The 15,516-nt window shown below is 46.7% G+C and overlaps 1 protein-coding gene across 2 annotated transcripts in view; it reads left to right on the plus strand.

The window, feature by feature from the left end:
- The first annotated feature begins 3,870 nt into the window (after window positions 1–3,870).
- LOC115459847 (ADAMTS-like protein 5) overlaps window positions 3,871–15,516 on the plus strand; it is a 105,724-nt gene continuing 94,078 nt past the window's right edge. Inside the window, exon 1 of one of the 2 annotated variants that reach the window (XM_030189646.1) lies at window positions 3,871–5,414. In XM_030189646.1, coding sequence (XP_030045506.1) covers window positions 5,401–5,414 — 14 coding nt within the window. In that variant the 5' untranslated portion in view covers window positions 3,871–5,400. The remainder of the gene's footprint in view (window positions 5,415–15,516) is intronic. The other variant, XM_030189645.1, reaches the window with a different exon arrangement.

Consider the following 15,516-nt stretch of genomic DNA (forward strand, 5'->3'; position numbering starts at 1 on the left):
GCCTGATAGTAACATAGTAACATAGTAGATGAGGGCAGATAAAGACCTGCATGGTCCATCCAGTCTGCCCATGACAAACTCATATGTGTATACCTTACCTTGAATTTGTACCTGTCCTTTTCAGGGCATAGACCATATAAGTCTGCCCAGCAGTATTTCCCGCCTCCCAACCACCAGTCCCGCCTCCCATCACCGGCTCTGGTACAGACCGTATAAGTCTGCCCTCCCCTATCCTCGCCTCCCAACCACCACCCCCTCTTCCCCCCAACTGCTCCGCCACCCAATTTCAGCTAAGCTTCTGAGGATCCATTCCTTTTGCACAGGATTCCTCTATGCATATCCCACGCATGTTTGAACTCCGTTACCGTTTTCATCTCCACCACCTCCCGCGGGAGGGCATTCCAAGCATCTACCACCCTCTCTGTGGAAAAAATACTTCCTGACATCTTTCCTGAGTCTGCCCCCCTTCAATCTCATTTCATGTCCTCTCGTTCTACCGCCTTCCCATCTCCAGAAAAGATTTGTTTGCGGATTAATACCTTTCAAATATTTGAACGTCTGTATCATATCACCCCTGTTCCTCCTTTCCTCCAGGGTGTACATGTTCAGGTCAGCAAGCCTCTCTTCATACGTCTTGGAACGTAAATCCCATACCATCCTCGTAGCTTTTCTTTGCACCGCTTCCATTTTTTTAACATCCTTCGCAAGATACGGCCTCCAAAACTGAACACAATACTCCAGGTGGGGCCTCACCAACGTCTTATACAGGGGCATTAAAACGTCCTTTCTTCTGCTGGTCACTCCTCTCTCTATACAGCCTAGCAATCTTCTAGCTACTGCCACCGCCTTGTCGCACTGTTTCATCGCCTTCAGGTCCTCAGATACTATCACCCCAAGATCCCTCTCCCCGTCCGTGCCTATCAGACTCTCCCCGCCTAACACATACGTCTCCCTTGGATTTCTACTCCCTAAGTGCATCACTTTGCATTTCTTCGCACTGAATTTTAATTGCCAAACGTTAGACCATTCTTCTAGCTTCTTCAGATCTTTTTTCATGTTTTCCACACCCTCCGGGGTGTCCACTCTGTTGGAAATCTTGGTGTCATCTGCAAAAAGGCAAACTTTACCTCGTAACCCTTCGGCAATGTCACTCACAAATATATTGAACAGAATGGGCCCCAGCACCGATCCCTGAGGCACTCCACTACTCACCTTTCCCTCCTCCGAGCAAACTCCATTCACCACCACCCTCTGGCGTCTGTCCGTCAAGCAGTTCCAGTGTCCAGTGCAAACATAGTGCCACATAAAATAACTGAATGGCAAAAGCAGGGCCAGTACTAGACATGATGGGGCCCAGGGCAAACACTAGCAAGGATTCCCCGAAGTTTGCTTGCAGATTGTCCCTCTTTCAACTTCAGGCAGGTCTGAGGACCCCAATGACACAGGGGCTCATTGCCCATCCCTAATGCCAGCCCTGGGCAAAAGCAAACATTTGAATAAAGATGAGGGAACAGCTAAAAAACAAAATTCTGTAAGAATAAGTTAACATATCACTATTGCCAAACTACCAAAACGTGAGCAGTCTCTCCCATTCCTGTCTTCTCGCCCCCCAGCAGCATGGTTTGAGTGCATTTATGAGCAGCTAATCCACCGAGAAAGCTATTCTCCAACAGCTGCACTGTTCCCTTCTAAATCCAGCATGTGAAGCCGTAAGAGCCCTGCACATTTGATTAGCTACAGCCGTGCATGTTGCTAGATGCAGGGTCCTGCATCCGCACAAAGGGGTAACATGCAGCCAGCGGCAGGGGTTGTTTTTGTAAACGCTGACCATAGCAGGCAAATTTAGACTTCCATTTTTAATGCTGAGCAATGTCTGGGCAAAGGCATTGAATCTCCAGGTTAGCCATGACAACCAGAAGTTATGTAGGTCTGGCTATGTCTCTGTATAGCTGTAGGTGGGATGAGAATATGAATCTGTCCTGGTTGCAATCCCCAATTTGTTCTAAAGAAAAGCAGAGTCAGTGCAAGGGTGGTGGGCACCAGAGCTGGCTCAACCTATGAACCAGGTGAGGAACTGGCTTAGGGCACCAGTGATAAAGGGCACCAAAATTCCAGTCTGGCATCTCTCCCCCCCCATCTGCCCACACTTCACTATCCACGGGATGGAGGGAGCAAAGAGAGAGGGGGAGATGCCGTAATGGGATTTTGGTGCCCTTTATCACCAGTAAAGGGGGGGGGGGGGGTGAGAGAAAGGTGGAGATACCAGATTGTGAAGGCGGAGGTGTCAATGCAAGTATTGCCATACTGGGTCAGACTGAAAGTCCATCAAGTCCAGCATCCTGTTTCCAACAGTGGCCAATCCAGGTCACATGCATTTAGCAAGATCCCAAAAAACTACAATACATTTTACACTGCTTATCCTAGAAATAAGCTGTGGATTTTCCCCAAGTCCATTTTAATAATGGTCTACGGACTTTTCCTTTAGGAAGGCATCCAAACCTTTTTTCAACCCCACTAAGCGAACTGCTTTTACTACATTCTCTGGCAATGAATTCTAGATTTAATTACACGTTGAGTGAAGACATATTTTCTCCAATTTGTTTTAAATTTACTATTTTGTAGCTTCATTGCATGCCCCTTAATCCTATTAGTTTTGGAAAGAGTAAACAAGCGATTCACATCTCCCCGTTCAACTCCACTCATTATTTTATAGACCTCTATCATATCTCCCCTCAGCTGTCTTTTCTCCAAGCTGAAGAGCCCTAGACACTTCAGTCTTTCCTCATGGAGAAGTCATCCTATCCCATTTATCATTTTTGTCGCCCTTCTCTGTACCTTTTTTAAGATGCGGTGACCAGAACTGAACACAATATTCAAGGTGCAGTCGCACCATGGAAGGAAACAAAGGCATTATAACATCCTCATTTTTGTTTTCCATTCCTTTCCTAATAATACCTAACATTCTATTTGCTTTTTTAGCCGTCGCCACACACTGAGCCAAGGGTTTCAATGTAACGGTCTAGATCCCTTTCTTGGTCAGAGATTCCTAAGGTGGAACCTTACATTACGTAGCTGTCATTCGGGTTCCTCTTTCCCACATGCATCACTTTGCAAAAGTTGGCTTAGGTAGGGCATCACTGTCCCTTGAGCTGGCCCTTCTGGGCACCCTAGGGGAACATTCAGCCTTACACCCCCCCCCCCCCACCCCCTCAATTAACTTTCAGGCCTCAAGCCTTCAGTCTCCCCTCCAAGATTTTGATGATTAAATTCAGTAATCATTATTATCACACAAGCTTCCTATAAAAAAGCAAGTTAAAGTATGTGTTGATGGGTCTTTGAATTTCTGGTTGTCAGCACCTACTGTGCTTTGACTGTAGTTGCTTTTTACTACCCCAGGCGACCACCCACTCTCGCCTAATGGTTGGGCTGCTGGCCCTACAGCAATGCAGGAAAACAAAATCCCAGGGCTCAGCCGTCAGGCAAGGCACATCTCCACAGTCAGACACGTGAGTGTTTAGGCTGAGTGTTCTTCTAAAAGTCTATTTTAACATACACGGATTCAGTGTGGCTCTAGAGTTTATTTATCTAGACTCAGCTGAAAATTAAACCATTCTTCTAACCATATATAGTCTGTACCTCGTGCCTATCTGCATCTACGGGGTGGGATTCACAAAGAGCTGGATGTGTAGCTTGGGCGTGTTGTAATTAATGGTCCAGTGTTAATATAAGCATAGGTGCAGGTGACTAAACTACGGAGCTGTTACCTTTGTGGGTGGCAGACCATGCGTGTAATTCGAAGCGTGAGTGACAGCTCGCTTGGAAAACTCACAAACGCCCGAGCTCCCGTGTACGTTTCTGCTAAATGTCAGCCCGGGAAGGAAAGTTATTGATGTTTTTTCAAAGTGAAAGAGGAGGAGCCGTCCCGCTGCTATTGGCCCAGAGGAACTGGTGCTGCTAAGGGTGGGTCAGGTGTGTCCAGATTCAGAAACTCAAGATTAGAGCCTAAGACAGGCGCCCGGAGGGGGCGAAAAGAAAGAGGGAAGCTGGAATTTGGGGAAAGTTAATTTAGCAGAGAGTGAAGAGAGCAAAAGAGATTACGTGAGTAGAAGTCTTGCTAGAGCCAGAGCACCCTGAGAAAGTCACTAAAAGAGCGATCAGAGGCACCGAGGTAAAAGTTAGAGAGGGAAAGTTTGCGCGGAGATGCTGAAACAGCGCGAGGAAGCGATGTAGCCTAATCAAACGAACGTGACCTCACCCGGCTCTTCGGCTACCAGAACAGGTCACTCGCCCGGAATCTGGTAAAGGGACTTACATAACCCGGGAACGCAGGTAAAGGATACAACGAAAGCAACATCAGCTCGTGAGAGGATCAGGGAACAAAAAAAGAAAAACAAGTCTGACAGCTTGCATAGCAGAGAAGGAACGAAATAAGCCCTGAACAGGAAGCGTCCGGGTGGATCTAGGAGGGCAAAGGCTGCGTGGTGGAGGATAAGCACCTTCCCCAGAGGCAGCTGCAAGCGAAAGGGGAGCGGAGCACCTCGGGGTGAGACGGCAAAGGGACCAGCTTAGCTGCAGCCCGGTACTAGAAAATGTCACCAGGGAGAGAGGGGGGCACAAGGACTAGCTCCTGACCTTTCAGCACGATTAAAGCCTTCTCAGAGAAGACCTTGCAAGGGGGTTTCCAACCATCATCTACCTGTGCAACTAGACGGCAATTTAAACCACTGTCAGTGCTGTTGTGCATCCCAGCAAGAACTGAAGGCAACTCGTGGTGCATCTTGCCAGCCGCCGAGGCTCTGTCAGCATGAGGGAAAAAATGAAGGGATTTTCATGGACTTAGCCGTGGCTTTGTACTTTTTTTTTTCTCCGGGTTTTAAGCGTTTACGGAAAGAGTTAACAAGAGCTTTGCCTCAACTCGTTTCCTGCATCTGTGATGTGGCAGCATGTTATGAAATAAATCAGCACACAATTTGCAAAAAAAAAAAAAAGATTTTATCATTCAGAAACAGGAGAGCTGCCAGCAGAGACAACGTCTGAAGTAGGCAAGGGAAGAGAACCTGAATTAGGGCATCTAAGGGGGTTTCCTTGGTCCTGGCTCTGTTCTGGGGAAAAGGGTGCCATGGCTGGGTTAGCTGGGTGCAATGCGGGGCATGGATTCGCTAGGCCAGTGAGCTGCGGACTGATTGACAGTGGATCTTAAAAGCAACCTGGTTGGGAGTAGAAGAGCTCCCCTCCCCCCAAGCCCACTCCCTCCCCTCCCGACTCTCTTCTTTGGACTGAAACTATTTATTTAAAATACATCTATAGATACACAAATGCCAACCAGTTACCTCTCAGGAACAAGGAAAAGCTGGTTTTGTTTCATGTAGTGCAACCCTTGCACCAAAACGGAGGTGGAGGATGCTCAGCTACAGGTAGGCTATCATTCAATATAAATGTATTTCCACGTTTTACTGTTGAGTTTTGTTGGCATTTCCTAGTTAAGCCTGGAACATCGGTGCATAGTAACTTCTAATGAGGAGAAACAATGTTATATAGCAAAAAAAAAAAAATGGTAAATGTAAATCACCCAATGTCTTTTTTTTTTTTTTTTTGGAAGTGATGGTGGTAATGTAAACAAATGGAATAGAATAGAATAGGGTGCTGCGAATGCCAGGTTTACCCTACATTTATAGTGTGACCCAGAGGTCCTGTTTTTTTACATAACATAGTAACATAGTAGATGACGGCAGAAAAAGACCTGCACGGTGCATCCAGTCTGCCCAACAAGATAAACTCATATGTGCTACTTCTAAGGTGTCCCTTGCCGTAAAGAGATATGTTTTTGTGCCTCTTCATGGTTACTAATGTGTTTGTTAGGTCGGTATTACTCAATCTAAATTGCTCATTAGCACAGAGTAATGGTGCTTACTTACCTATATCCTGTTACTATTTTATCCTCCTCTTTCACCAGGCTCTTGCTGGTGCTGCCTCATCTTTTGCAACAGATCTTCAGAGTTGCCAGGTTACCCAGTTCCCGGAGGGGTGGCAGGGATGTGCATTTGTTTAAATCCTGACAGTTGCATGGGTGGATGCACCGGCTCTTCTAGACATTTCTCCCAAAATGAAAATAATTTATTTATTTCCCACATTTTCCCACCTATTTGCAGGCTCAATGTGGCTTACATAATACCGTAAAGGCATTCGCCTAGTCCTGTAGAAAAACAAATACAAGGTGACAGAGTCGATCATAGATACATGTGGTTAGGTACAATGGGGATAGAGGAAAGGAAGGTTAAATAGTGTCCATTATTATGGGGATGGAGGAGAGGAGATTATGTAGTGTCCAATACGATCTTTGGTTTTGCTGTGTTTTATTTATTTTTTTGTTAAGTTTGTACCCTTTGCTTTCCCACTCATGGCAGGCTCAATATGGCTTACATATTGTATGCAGGTACTTGCCCAGAGTCAAGTCAGACTTGCCCAGAGTCACAAGGAGCTGCCTGTGCCTGAGGTGGGAATTGAACTCAGTTCCTCAGGACCAAAGTCCACCACCCTAACCACTAGGCCACTCCTCTGTACATAGGTGGATAGAGGAGACAGGAGAGTTGCTGGACATGGATGGATGGAGGGGTGTTTTGCAGTGTGTAGATGGTTATGTTGGGTCAGTGGGGAATGCCTTTTTTGAACAGGTATTTAAAAAAAAAATATTTAAATATTTAAAAATATTTTTTTTTAAACTAAACCAAACAAAAATCCTACCCAGAAAACTAAACAAAATGAAAACATTTGAGCTGCACCCTCCTACTTTTGACCAGTCCTCAGTTTGAACTTACATCCCAATGCATGCAGGAATTTTATGCTACTCAGTAAAATCACAGCTGCAGCCCCCATAATGCATCAAGCTAAGGTTGTCAGAAATTCAGAATTGGCCTAACATCCCCCCCCCCCCCCCCGGCTGCTCTTCTCTGGTGATGGCCCTACAACAAACCTGCCAACTGGATCCAGATTCGCAGGACGGGGTTGATCCAGTCCTGGGTTTACCCCAGTGCATGCTGGGTCTTGTAGTCTTGGTTTTCTTAGGCATTACAATGGGGAAAAACAGAACTGTAAGTCCCTGCATGCAGCGGGGTAAACCCAGGACTGTGAATCTGAATCCAGTTGACAGCCTTAACCTACAGGCACCCATACAGGCCATCACCTACAGAAAATGAGAACATGGGCTCCTCAACAGCTTAAGTCCATGTGACATAAAACATTTGTTCATCATTCAGTTTCATTTGAAACTTCAGTCAGCTGCCATGAATCTTAGTACATATTAAAGGATTTCCTCTGTCCAAGCACAGCTCTCCTGGACTCCCAGAGTCCTACAAGACTTGGGGTGTGATCTGTAACAAAGGGTATATTTAGGAACAAAAACAAAGTGACTTGAACTTGCAAGCAAACAACACAGTTGAGAAATGTTTTTTTACCCTGTTTAAACTCCTTTGGTCTCCTCTAATGTTGCAGCCAGTGGCATAGCCAAGGGTGGGCCCAGGCCCACCCAGTAGCAGTACACCTATGATGTGGCTGGCAGGGATCCCCAAGCCCCACCAGCCAAAAACTCCCAACAACTGTCCCTCCTGCATACCTTGTAAGTAGCAGATCTTCACCTGCAGAAAGCAGCAACTGTTCGCACCGACCCCACAGCCTTCCCTCTGATGTATTCCCACCTATGCGGAAACGGGAAGTTGCTGTGGGACCAACATGAGCTATGTGTATTAGTTGCTGCTCGCTGCCGGTGAAAAAAGGTATGCGGGGGAGGGGGGAATGTTTGAGAGCTCATATGGCATGCAGGTGAGAGAGGAAGAGACAAAATCACTTGTGGGACAGGGTGGAGTTCTGCCCACCCATCTTAGGCTCAGGCCCACCCAAAATTGGGTGTCTGGCTACGCCCATGGTTGCAGCCACCTGCCATAGTTTGCTATATGCACTTAAAACACATGTGCTCTCTTAGGGTGCTGCCGACCCCCCCCCCACCACCACCACCACCATTGCCGACCCCCCCCCCCTGCTGCTGCCACCGCTGCCAACTTTGACGACCCCTGCCGACAACCCTCTTGACCCCCCCTCCCGCCGCCAACCCTCCCCCACCGTTGCCTACCTTTGCTGGCGGGGGACCCCAATCCCCACCAGCCGAGGAGGTCCTCTTTTTCTCGCGAAGGCTTCGTTCTGTTTCTGACGTCCTGCATGTACAACGTGCAGGATGTCAGAAACAGAACAAAGCCTTCGCGGGAAGAAGAGAACTTCCCTGGCTGGCGGGGAATGGGGTCTCCCGCCAGCAAAGGTAGCCTACGGCGACAGCAGGGGAGGGTTGGCGGCAGGAGGGGGGGGTCGAGAGGGTCGTCAGCAGGGGGGTCCAGGGCTGAATCTACAGAGGCCCAGGCTCTCCCTGGCCCCACGTAGCTAAGCCCCTGCTGCTAGTGTGGCTTGATAAAAGAGGCTCTTGGGGGTACGACACCCCTGTTTCAACTGTTGTGCTCAGCTGCACACAAAGCAAACTTAGGGGTCCTTTTACTAAGTTGAGGTAAAAAAAAAAATGGCCTTAACACCCTTACATGGGTCTTTCCTGTGCACTATGGCTATTTTTACCACAGCTGGAAAGTAACCGATTTTCCATTTTTCCACTTAATAGCCATGCACTAATGTTGCCATTAACAAAAATTAGCATGTGAGCCCTTACCACCACCCATTTTGAAGGCAAGGGCTCGCATGCTAATTCCATGCTAATCAGTTAGTATGTGGTAATGTGGCTGCACTGCTTCATACTGTTGTGCCCATTCTCTGCCCCCCCCCCAGACACACCCACTCTAAGAGAAATTCTAAAATTTTTTTTAGTGCGTAGTTTGTGCATGCATATTGGGATTTTACCACAGGATGCCTCGGTGCATCCTGCGATGAAAAGGGCCCCTTAACCTGATAATATATCAAATTCCTCTAAAAGGATAGGTATGATTTTAAGAATATTTTAAAGATACTGAAATTATTTTTGTAAAAACTACATTTTCTGAGCACATTTTCACAAAAATTTAATTTTTTTCTTATAGGATGAGGTTTTATATGTAAAAATATAGAAATAACATTTTTTTTTGGGGGGGAGGGGCAAAATAATTTCAATATCTTTAAAATATGTATTAAAATCATACCTAACTTTATAGAGGAATTTGAATGTTACAACAACCTCATAAAAACATGAAATGAATCAAGACCCAAATCATTTCAATCTTAGAAAGTGATCATCCTTCAGGACAGGAGCCATCTTGCGACTGATAAGTCAGTAGGTTTCCCCCATGCTAATGGCAGCAAACTTAAAAAAAACTGCAAAAATATGTGATCAGGGAATGCATGTGAAATTATCATGTTGCCCAAGATCCTTCTGTAAAACTAAATGTCTATTTTCTAGTATATTTCCACTATACATGATATACTGTAAGCCACATTGAGCCTGCAAAGAGGTGGGAAAATGTGGGATACAAATGCAATAAATAATCTGCCATGATGTGTTCAATCTGATCATGTAAAAAGCTGCTTTCTGTAGACACGTTAACTTCTTTCCTGTAGAAATGAAAATATGAATACTCTAAATTGAGCTGTATCAAGAAATCAAGCTCTGAATGTCTTTACATAAGTGCATAAGTATTGCCATACTGGGACAGACCAAAGGTCCATCAAGCCCAGCATCCTGTTTCCAACAGTGGCCAATCCAGGTCACAAGTACCTGGCAGAAAAACAAAGAATAGCAACATTCCATGTAGAACCCCAAAGAGTAGCAAGATTCTAGAATTCTAAAGAATAACAAGATTCCATGCAGAATTTCAAAGTGTAGCAACATTCCATGTAGAACCCCAAAGAGTAGCAAGATTCCATTCAGAATCCCAAGTACATAAGTACATAAGTGTTGCCATACTGGGACAGACCAAAGGTCCATCAAGCCCAGCATCCTGTTTCCAACAGTGGCCAATCCAGGTCACAAGTACCTGGCAGAAAAACAAAGAATAGCAACATTCCATGTAGAACCCCAAAGAGTAGCAAGATTCTAGAATTCTAAAGAATAACAAGATTCCATGCAGAATTTCAAAGTGTAGCAAGATTCCATTTAGAACCCCAAAGAGTAGCAAGATTCCATTCAGAATCCCAAGTACATAAGTGTTGCCATACTGGGACAGACCAAAGGTCCATCAAGCCCAGCATCCTGTTTCCAACAGTGGCCAATCCAGGTCACAAATACCTGGCAAGATCCCCATCTACAGCTGGTCGGTGCATATTCAAGATGAGATTCAAGATGAGGTGTTTTCATCATTCCTGCTTTGCAATAGTCAGGTCTTCACATCACAAGAATAACCATGACTTATAGTAATGCAGTCCTACAGACTGTAATTTGCAGTCTATACAGAAAGGCCAAGTCATTACAACCTGGATACCTCAAAGCTTAGCAAAGTTTACATTTCTTGGCGCACTATGAGTTGAATTGTATGGATATGATTAATCAATCACCTTTTTCAAATTCACTCACAAGCAGGTCCATTACTTAGTTAGCCCTCCCACTTGTCTTACTCTCTAGGCTTGTACTGGAGTCAATGGAGAGTGATGAGCACAGCCAGTATTAAGGGTGGTACAAATAGGGCCTCCATGATACAGGGGGCCACAAGCTTCTCTCAAGCTGAAGGAGATACAGTCTGCTGGTGGGCTTTGAGACCCTCTTCTACATTTCTGCCCTAGGCCTCAACATCTTTAATTCTACTGGTCCTGGTGATGTGCAAGGTCACAAGGAGCTTTAGTGGGAGAAGTCAGGGCAAGTGCAAGGATGCTGGGGACTGTAGGCGAAAATTCAGCTTGATCTTAACCCCAGCCTCCTACCAGCGGCTTCAGGTGGTGCTGGCTAAGACACAGTGCTAACTCCAGCACAGAATTCTCTCTTCTCACCATTCCATTCTTTTCCAGAACTTCTCTCTTATCCTGCCCAGCAGCATACCACATTCTCCTCACAAACACTCCCTCTCTCTGTCTTTCTCTTTCCCCATCATAATTCTGCCCCACCCAGCACCGTTCTTGTGCACATACATCTTTTCCATGTGAGCAGAGGAGATCTGTCCCTCCTTTTCAGTTCTTACCACAACCATTTTCTCTTCCCAGGGTCTGCCCTCCTGCCTCTTTCCCTGGCATGCATTCTTCTTGTCTCTCTCCTGACATCTGCCTGTTGACTTTTCCCCTTCCTTCCCTTAGCGACTTCCTCATGTCTCCCTTCCCTCTAGATCTGCCCCTATCTCTGACCCTTTGCCCCCTCCCCAGCACCTGCCCATTGCCTTTTCCTCTTCTTCCCCCTTAGCAACTGCCCAATCTTTCCTCCTCTATCCATCAAGAGCTGCCCTGCATCTCCTCTCCACATTTCTACTACTACTACTACTATTTAGCATTTCTATAGCACTACAAGGCGTATGCAGCGCTGCACAAACATAGAAGAAAGACAGTCCCTGCTCAAAGAGCTTACAATCTAATAGACAAAAACTAAAGTAAGCAAATCAAATCAATTAATATGAACGGGAAGGAAGAGAGGAGGGTAGGTGGAGGCGAGTGGTTACAAGTGGTTACGAGTCAAAAGCAATGTTAAAGAGGTGGGCTTTCAGTCTAGATTTAAAGGTGGCCAAGGATGGGGCAAGACGTAGGGGCTCAGAAGGATGGGGCAAGACGTAGGGGCTCAGGAAGTTTATTCCAGGCGTAGGGTGCAGCGAGACAGAAGGCGCGAAGTCTGGAGTTGGCAGTAGTGGAGAAGGGAACAGATAAGAAGGATTTATCCATGGAGCGGAGTGCACGGGAAGGGGTGTAGGGAAGGACGAGTGTGGAGAGATACTGGGGAGCAGCAGAGTGAGTACATTTATAGGTTAGTAGAAGAAGTTTGAACAGGATGCGAAAACGGATAGGGAGCCAGTGAAGGGTCTTGAGGAGACCCATCACACAATTTCCCCCATCACCTCTCTTTCTCCTTTTCCCCTTTCTAGTATCCAGCTCCTGCCTCCTCCTCCTTCCTCCCTGAGCATTTATTTATTTATTTATTTATTGCATTTGTATCCCACATTTTCCCACCTCTTTGCAGGCTCAATGTGGCTTACAATACATCATGAATGATGGAAATATATAAGAAAATAGACATTTAGTATTACAGAAGGATCTTGGGTAACATTATAATGATAAAGCATGATAGTAGTATAACAAGCAGATATTATAAGACAATTCTGGATGTATGTGGAGGAGTTCACATTTGTTGATCTTTGTGGTATACCTTGTTAAAGAGATGGGTCTTCAGTAGTTTGCGGAAGTTAGTTCATAAATCGTTTTTAAGTTGCGCGGCAGCACGTTCCAGAATTGTGTGCTCAGGTATAAAAAGGTTGACGCATGCATTAGTTTGTATTTTAGACCTTTACAGTTGGGGAAGTGAAGATTAAGGAATGTGCAGGATGATTTTTTAGCATTCCTGGGTGGTAAGTCTATCAGCATCTGGTCCCTCCCATTTCTCACACATGGTGGCAGGCAAGGAAGTTTTGATACTGACCTTCCAATACATGAGATTAGATCAGGATGTGTTAGCCCTTGTCTGTGCTTTTCAACATGTTTGTCCTGCTGGCATTGAGGACAAGGTAGAGCAGTGGGAAACTGCAACAGGGGTTCTGGCTGCCCCCTGACACCAGATCTGAGCAATCTTGAGCTGGTGGGGCATGGGGACCCTCGGCCCCCACATTACGCAGCACTAACTGTTCAGTTGGGGGGGGGCAAGGGATCCTTCCTAGCCATGTTACTTTGGCCTGCAACTCCCCCCCCCCCCCCTTTTTGCTACACTCCAAAAAGTCTGGCACCCTAGGCAACTGCCTAGTTTGCATATTGGTAATGCTGGCCATGAAGGAAGTGAAATTTGAGCTTTAGCTTCTCTGCTTCTCAACTCGCTACTCGGCTATGCCTCCACAAGGAAGAATAAAAAATATTTTTTAATTAGAAAAAAATGTTTTCTCTGTCTTTTGGGGCTGAGTCAGGTCAGAATTCTTATTCTCTTCCAACAACCTCTGTAATTCCAGGGGAGGTTGTTAAACGTAACTCATCCAGAACAAGATACTAAATTCTAGAAAAAAAATAGTGAGGCGCTGAGCGATTTTATTTTAGCCTCCGGCGCCTTTATGCTCAGATATCCAGAGCTGGCCCATATCTGGGCACTGGCATTCAAAATTTGGATATGTGCGGATGGCTGGCACGTATCTGGTTAAGGCCAATATTCAGTTCTTAACCAAATAAACAAAACCAGACAAGATAGGATTTTATTTTGTGACACCCAATTTGTCTGGTTACCTTATACGGGTAAGGGCTGCATATCTGCACTTAACTGCATAAGTCCTGACTCCGTTCCTGAACCTCCCACAACATAGCCAGTTTCGGCTTAGGCTGGTGGTTCCGAACCCTGGTCCTGGAGGCATCCCAGCCAGGCAGGCTTTGAGGATTTCCACAATCAGTGGCGTAGGAAGGGGGGGGGGCGGGAGGGGCGGTCCGCCCCGGGTGCACGCCGCTGGGGAGGTGTTGGCTCCGCTGGTTCCCTGCTCCCTCTGCCCCGGAACAGGTTATTTGCTGTTCCGGGGCAGAGAGAGCAGGGAACCAGCGGAACCGACGCAGCTCCCAGCAGGTAAGAATGCACTCGGGGGGGGGGGGGGGGGGGGGGGTCTTGGGGGGGGTTGTGCTGCACCCGGGGGGTATCGATGCGCTGAGGGGGGGGTGTCGTGCTGCACCCGGGGGGGGGGGGGTGCGCAGCGGCAAACCGCCCCGGGTGGCAGCCGCCCTTGTTAGGCCACTGTCCACAATGAATATTCATGAGAGAGATTTGGATACAGTGGAGGTAGTGCATGCAAACCTCTCTCATGAATATTCATTGTGGATATCCTGAAAACATGAATGGCTGGGGTGTCTCCAGAACCAGGGCTGGGAAGCACTGGTTTGGGCGGTTAGAGAACCAACAAGGAGTCTCTCCTATCCATATCTACTGCAATGTTTGTTAGATCAAAAATTTTTATTGATTTTTCACCACATAAAACAAAACAAAATGGCTGCTGGGACCTCCCTAGTCAGTCTCATGAGGCTGCCATGGGAAGTCTTTGTAGTTCATTCCTGCCCCCAAAGAGACCACTAGACCAGTGGCATAGCTGCAGGGGCCACAGGGGCCTGGGCCCCCCAAACTGTATCTGTGCCCCTGGCTTGGCTGGCAGGGGTCCCCAACCCTCACCAGCTGAAGCGTGTTGTCCAGCGCTGGTCTCCGGCGCTGCTGTATTTCCTGGCCTGCTCTCTCTTCCCCTCACATCCATGTCATAGTGAAATTGTGCATGTGCACATGCTCAATTTCATTAAAACAAGCATGCCGGACATGGCATAAGGGGAAGAGAGAGCAGAGCAGGAAATGCAGCGGCGCCAGAAACCAGCGCTGGAAAACGCGCTTCAGCTGGCAGGGGTTGGGGACCCCCACCAGCCAAGGTATGTGTAGCGGCAGCGGCGGTGGGTGGGGGGGCGTCAAGGTGGCGGAGGGGGTGGTGGGGAGGGGGGACCAAAATGTCCCCTCCCACCTTGAAGTCTGGCTACGCCCCTGCTTCCTAAGATACACCTGGGGAGGACTTACGGGTGGGGGGGGGGGGGGGGGGAGAGCATCGCAGGAAGGAGGCAGGGAGTGATTTTGAGGAGAGAAAATGCACAGGCATTTTGGCCAAAGCCCAAACCCAGATTTTGGGTCACTGTTAGTGCCAAATCCGAAACCAAAATTCAGTTGGCCTATACACAAGAGTGAGCCATATTGTTGGAGCTGTTTGTAGATGCCCATAGGTTGATATTCAGCAAAACGCACTTCAAAAGTGCCAAACCCCTTTGAGAAAAGCTGCATTGGCTCCCAATCAAAGAACAGATTATCTTCAAAATCTGCACTTTAGTCCACAAAATTATATATGGCGTCGTCCCGGGATACATGATAGACCTCATAGATCTACCAATAAGAAACAGAGTCAGGTCGTCAAGATCATACCTAAACCTACACTACCCAAATTGCAAAGGACTGAAATACAAAACAACCTATGCACCCAGCTTCTCCTACATAAGCGCACAACTATGGAATGGGCTCCCAAAAGCTGTGAAAACAATCCACGACCACTTGAACTTCAGGAAATCACTAAAAACCAACCTCTTCAAAAAGGCCTACCCCAACGATCTTACGTAAACCTCTTCACCCAGAAACATAGCTTGCCTAATGATCGTACTGGACAACACACAATCTTTATCCCTTCCGACCCTCCACATATACTTCATTCGATCACTATACAACCTTGTATTTGTTATCAACCGACTGGGCAAACGCCTTGACGGTACTATGTAAGCCACATTGAGCCTGCAAATAGGTGGAAAAATGTGGGATACAAATGCAACAAATAAATAAATTATGTGAATTAATAGAGCAGTTTAGTCTCTCTAGTCTCCCTTGTAAGTACT

Source organism: Microcaecilia unicolor, chromosome 1 (genome assembly GCF_901765095.1).
Source record: "Microcaecilia unicolor chromosome 1, aMicUni1.1, whole genome shotgun sequence".
Classification (NCBI taxonomy): Eukaryota; Metazoa; Chordata; class Amphibia; order Gymnophiona; family Siphonopidae; genus Microcaecilia; species Microcaecilia unicolor.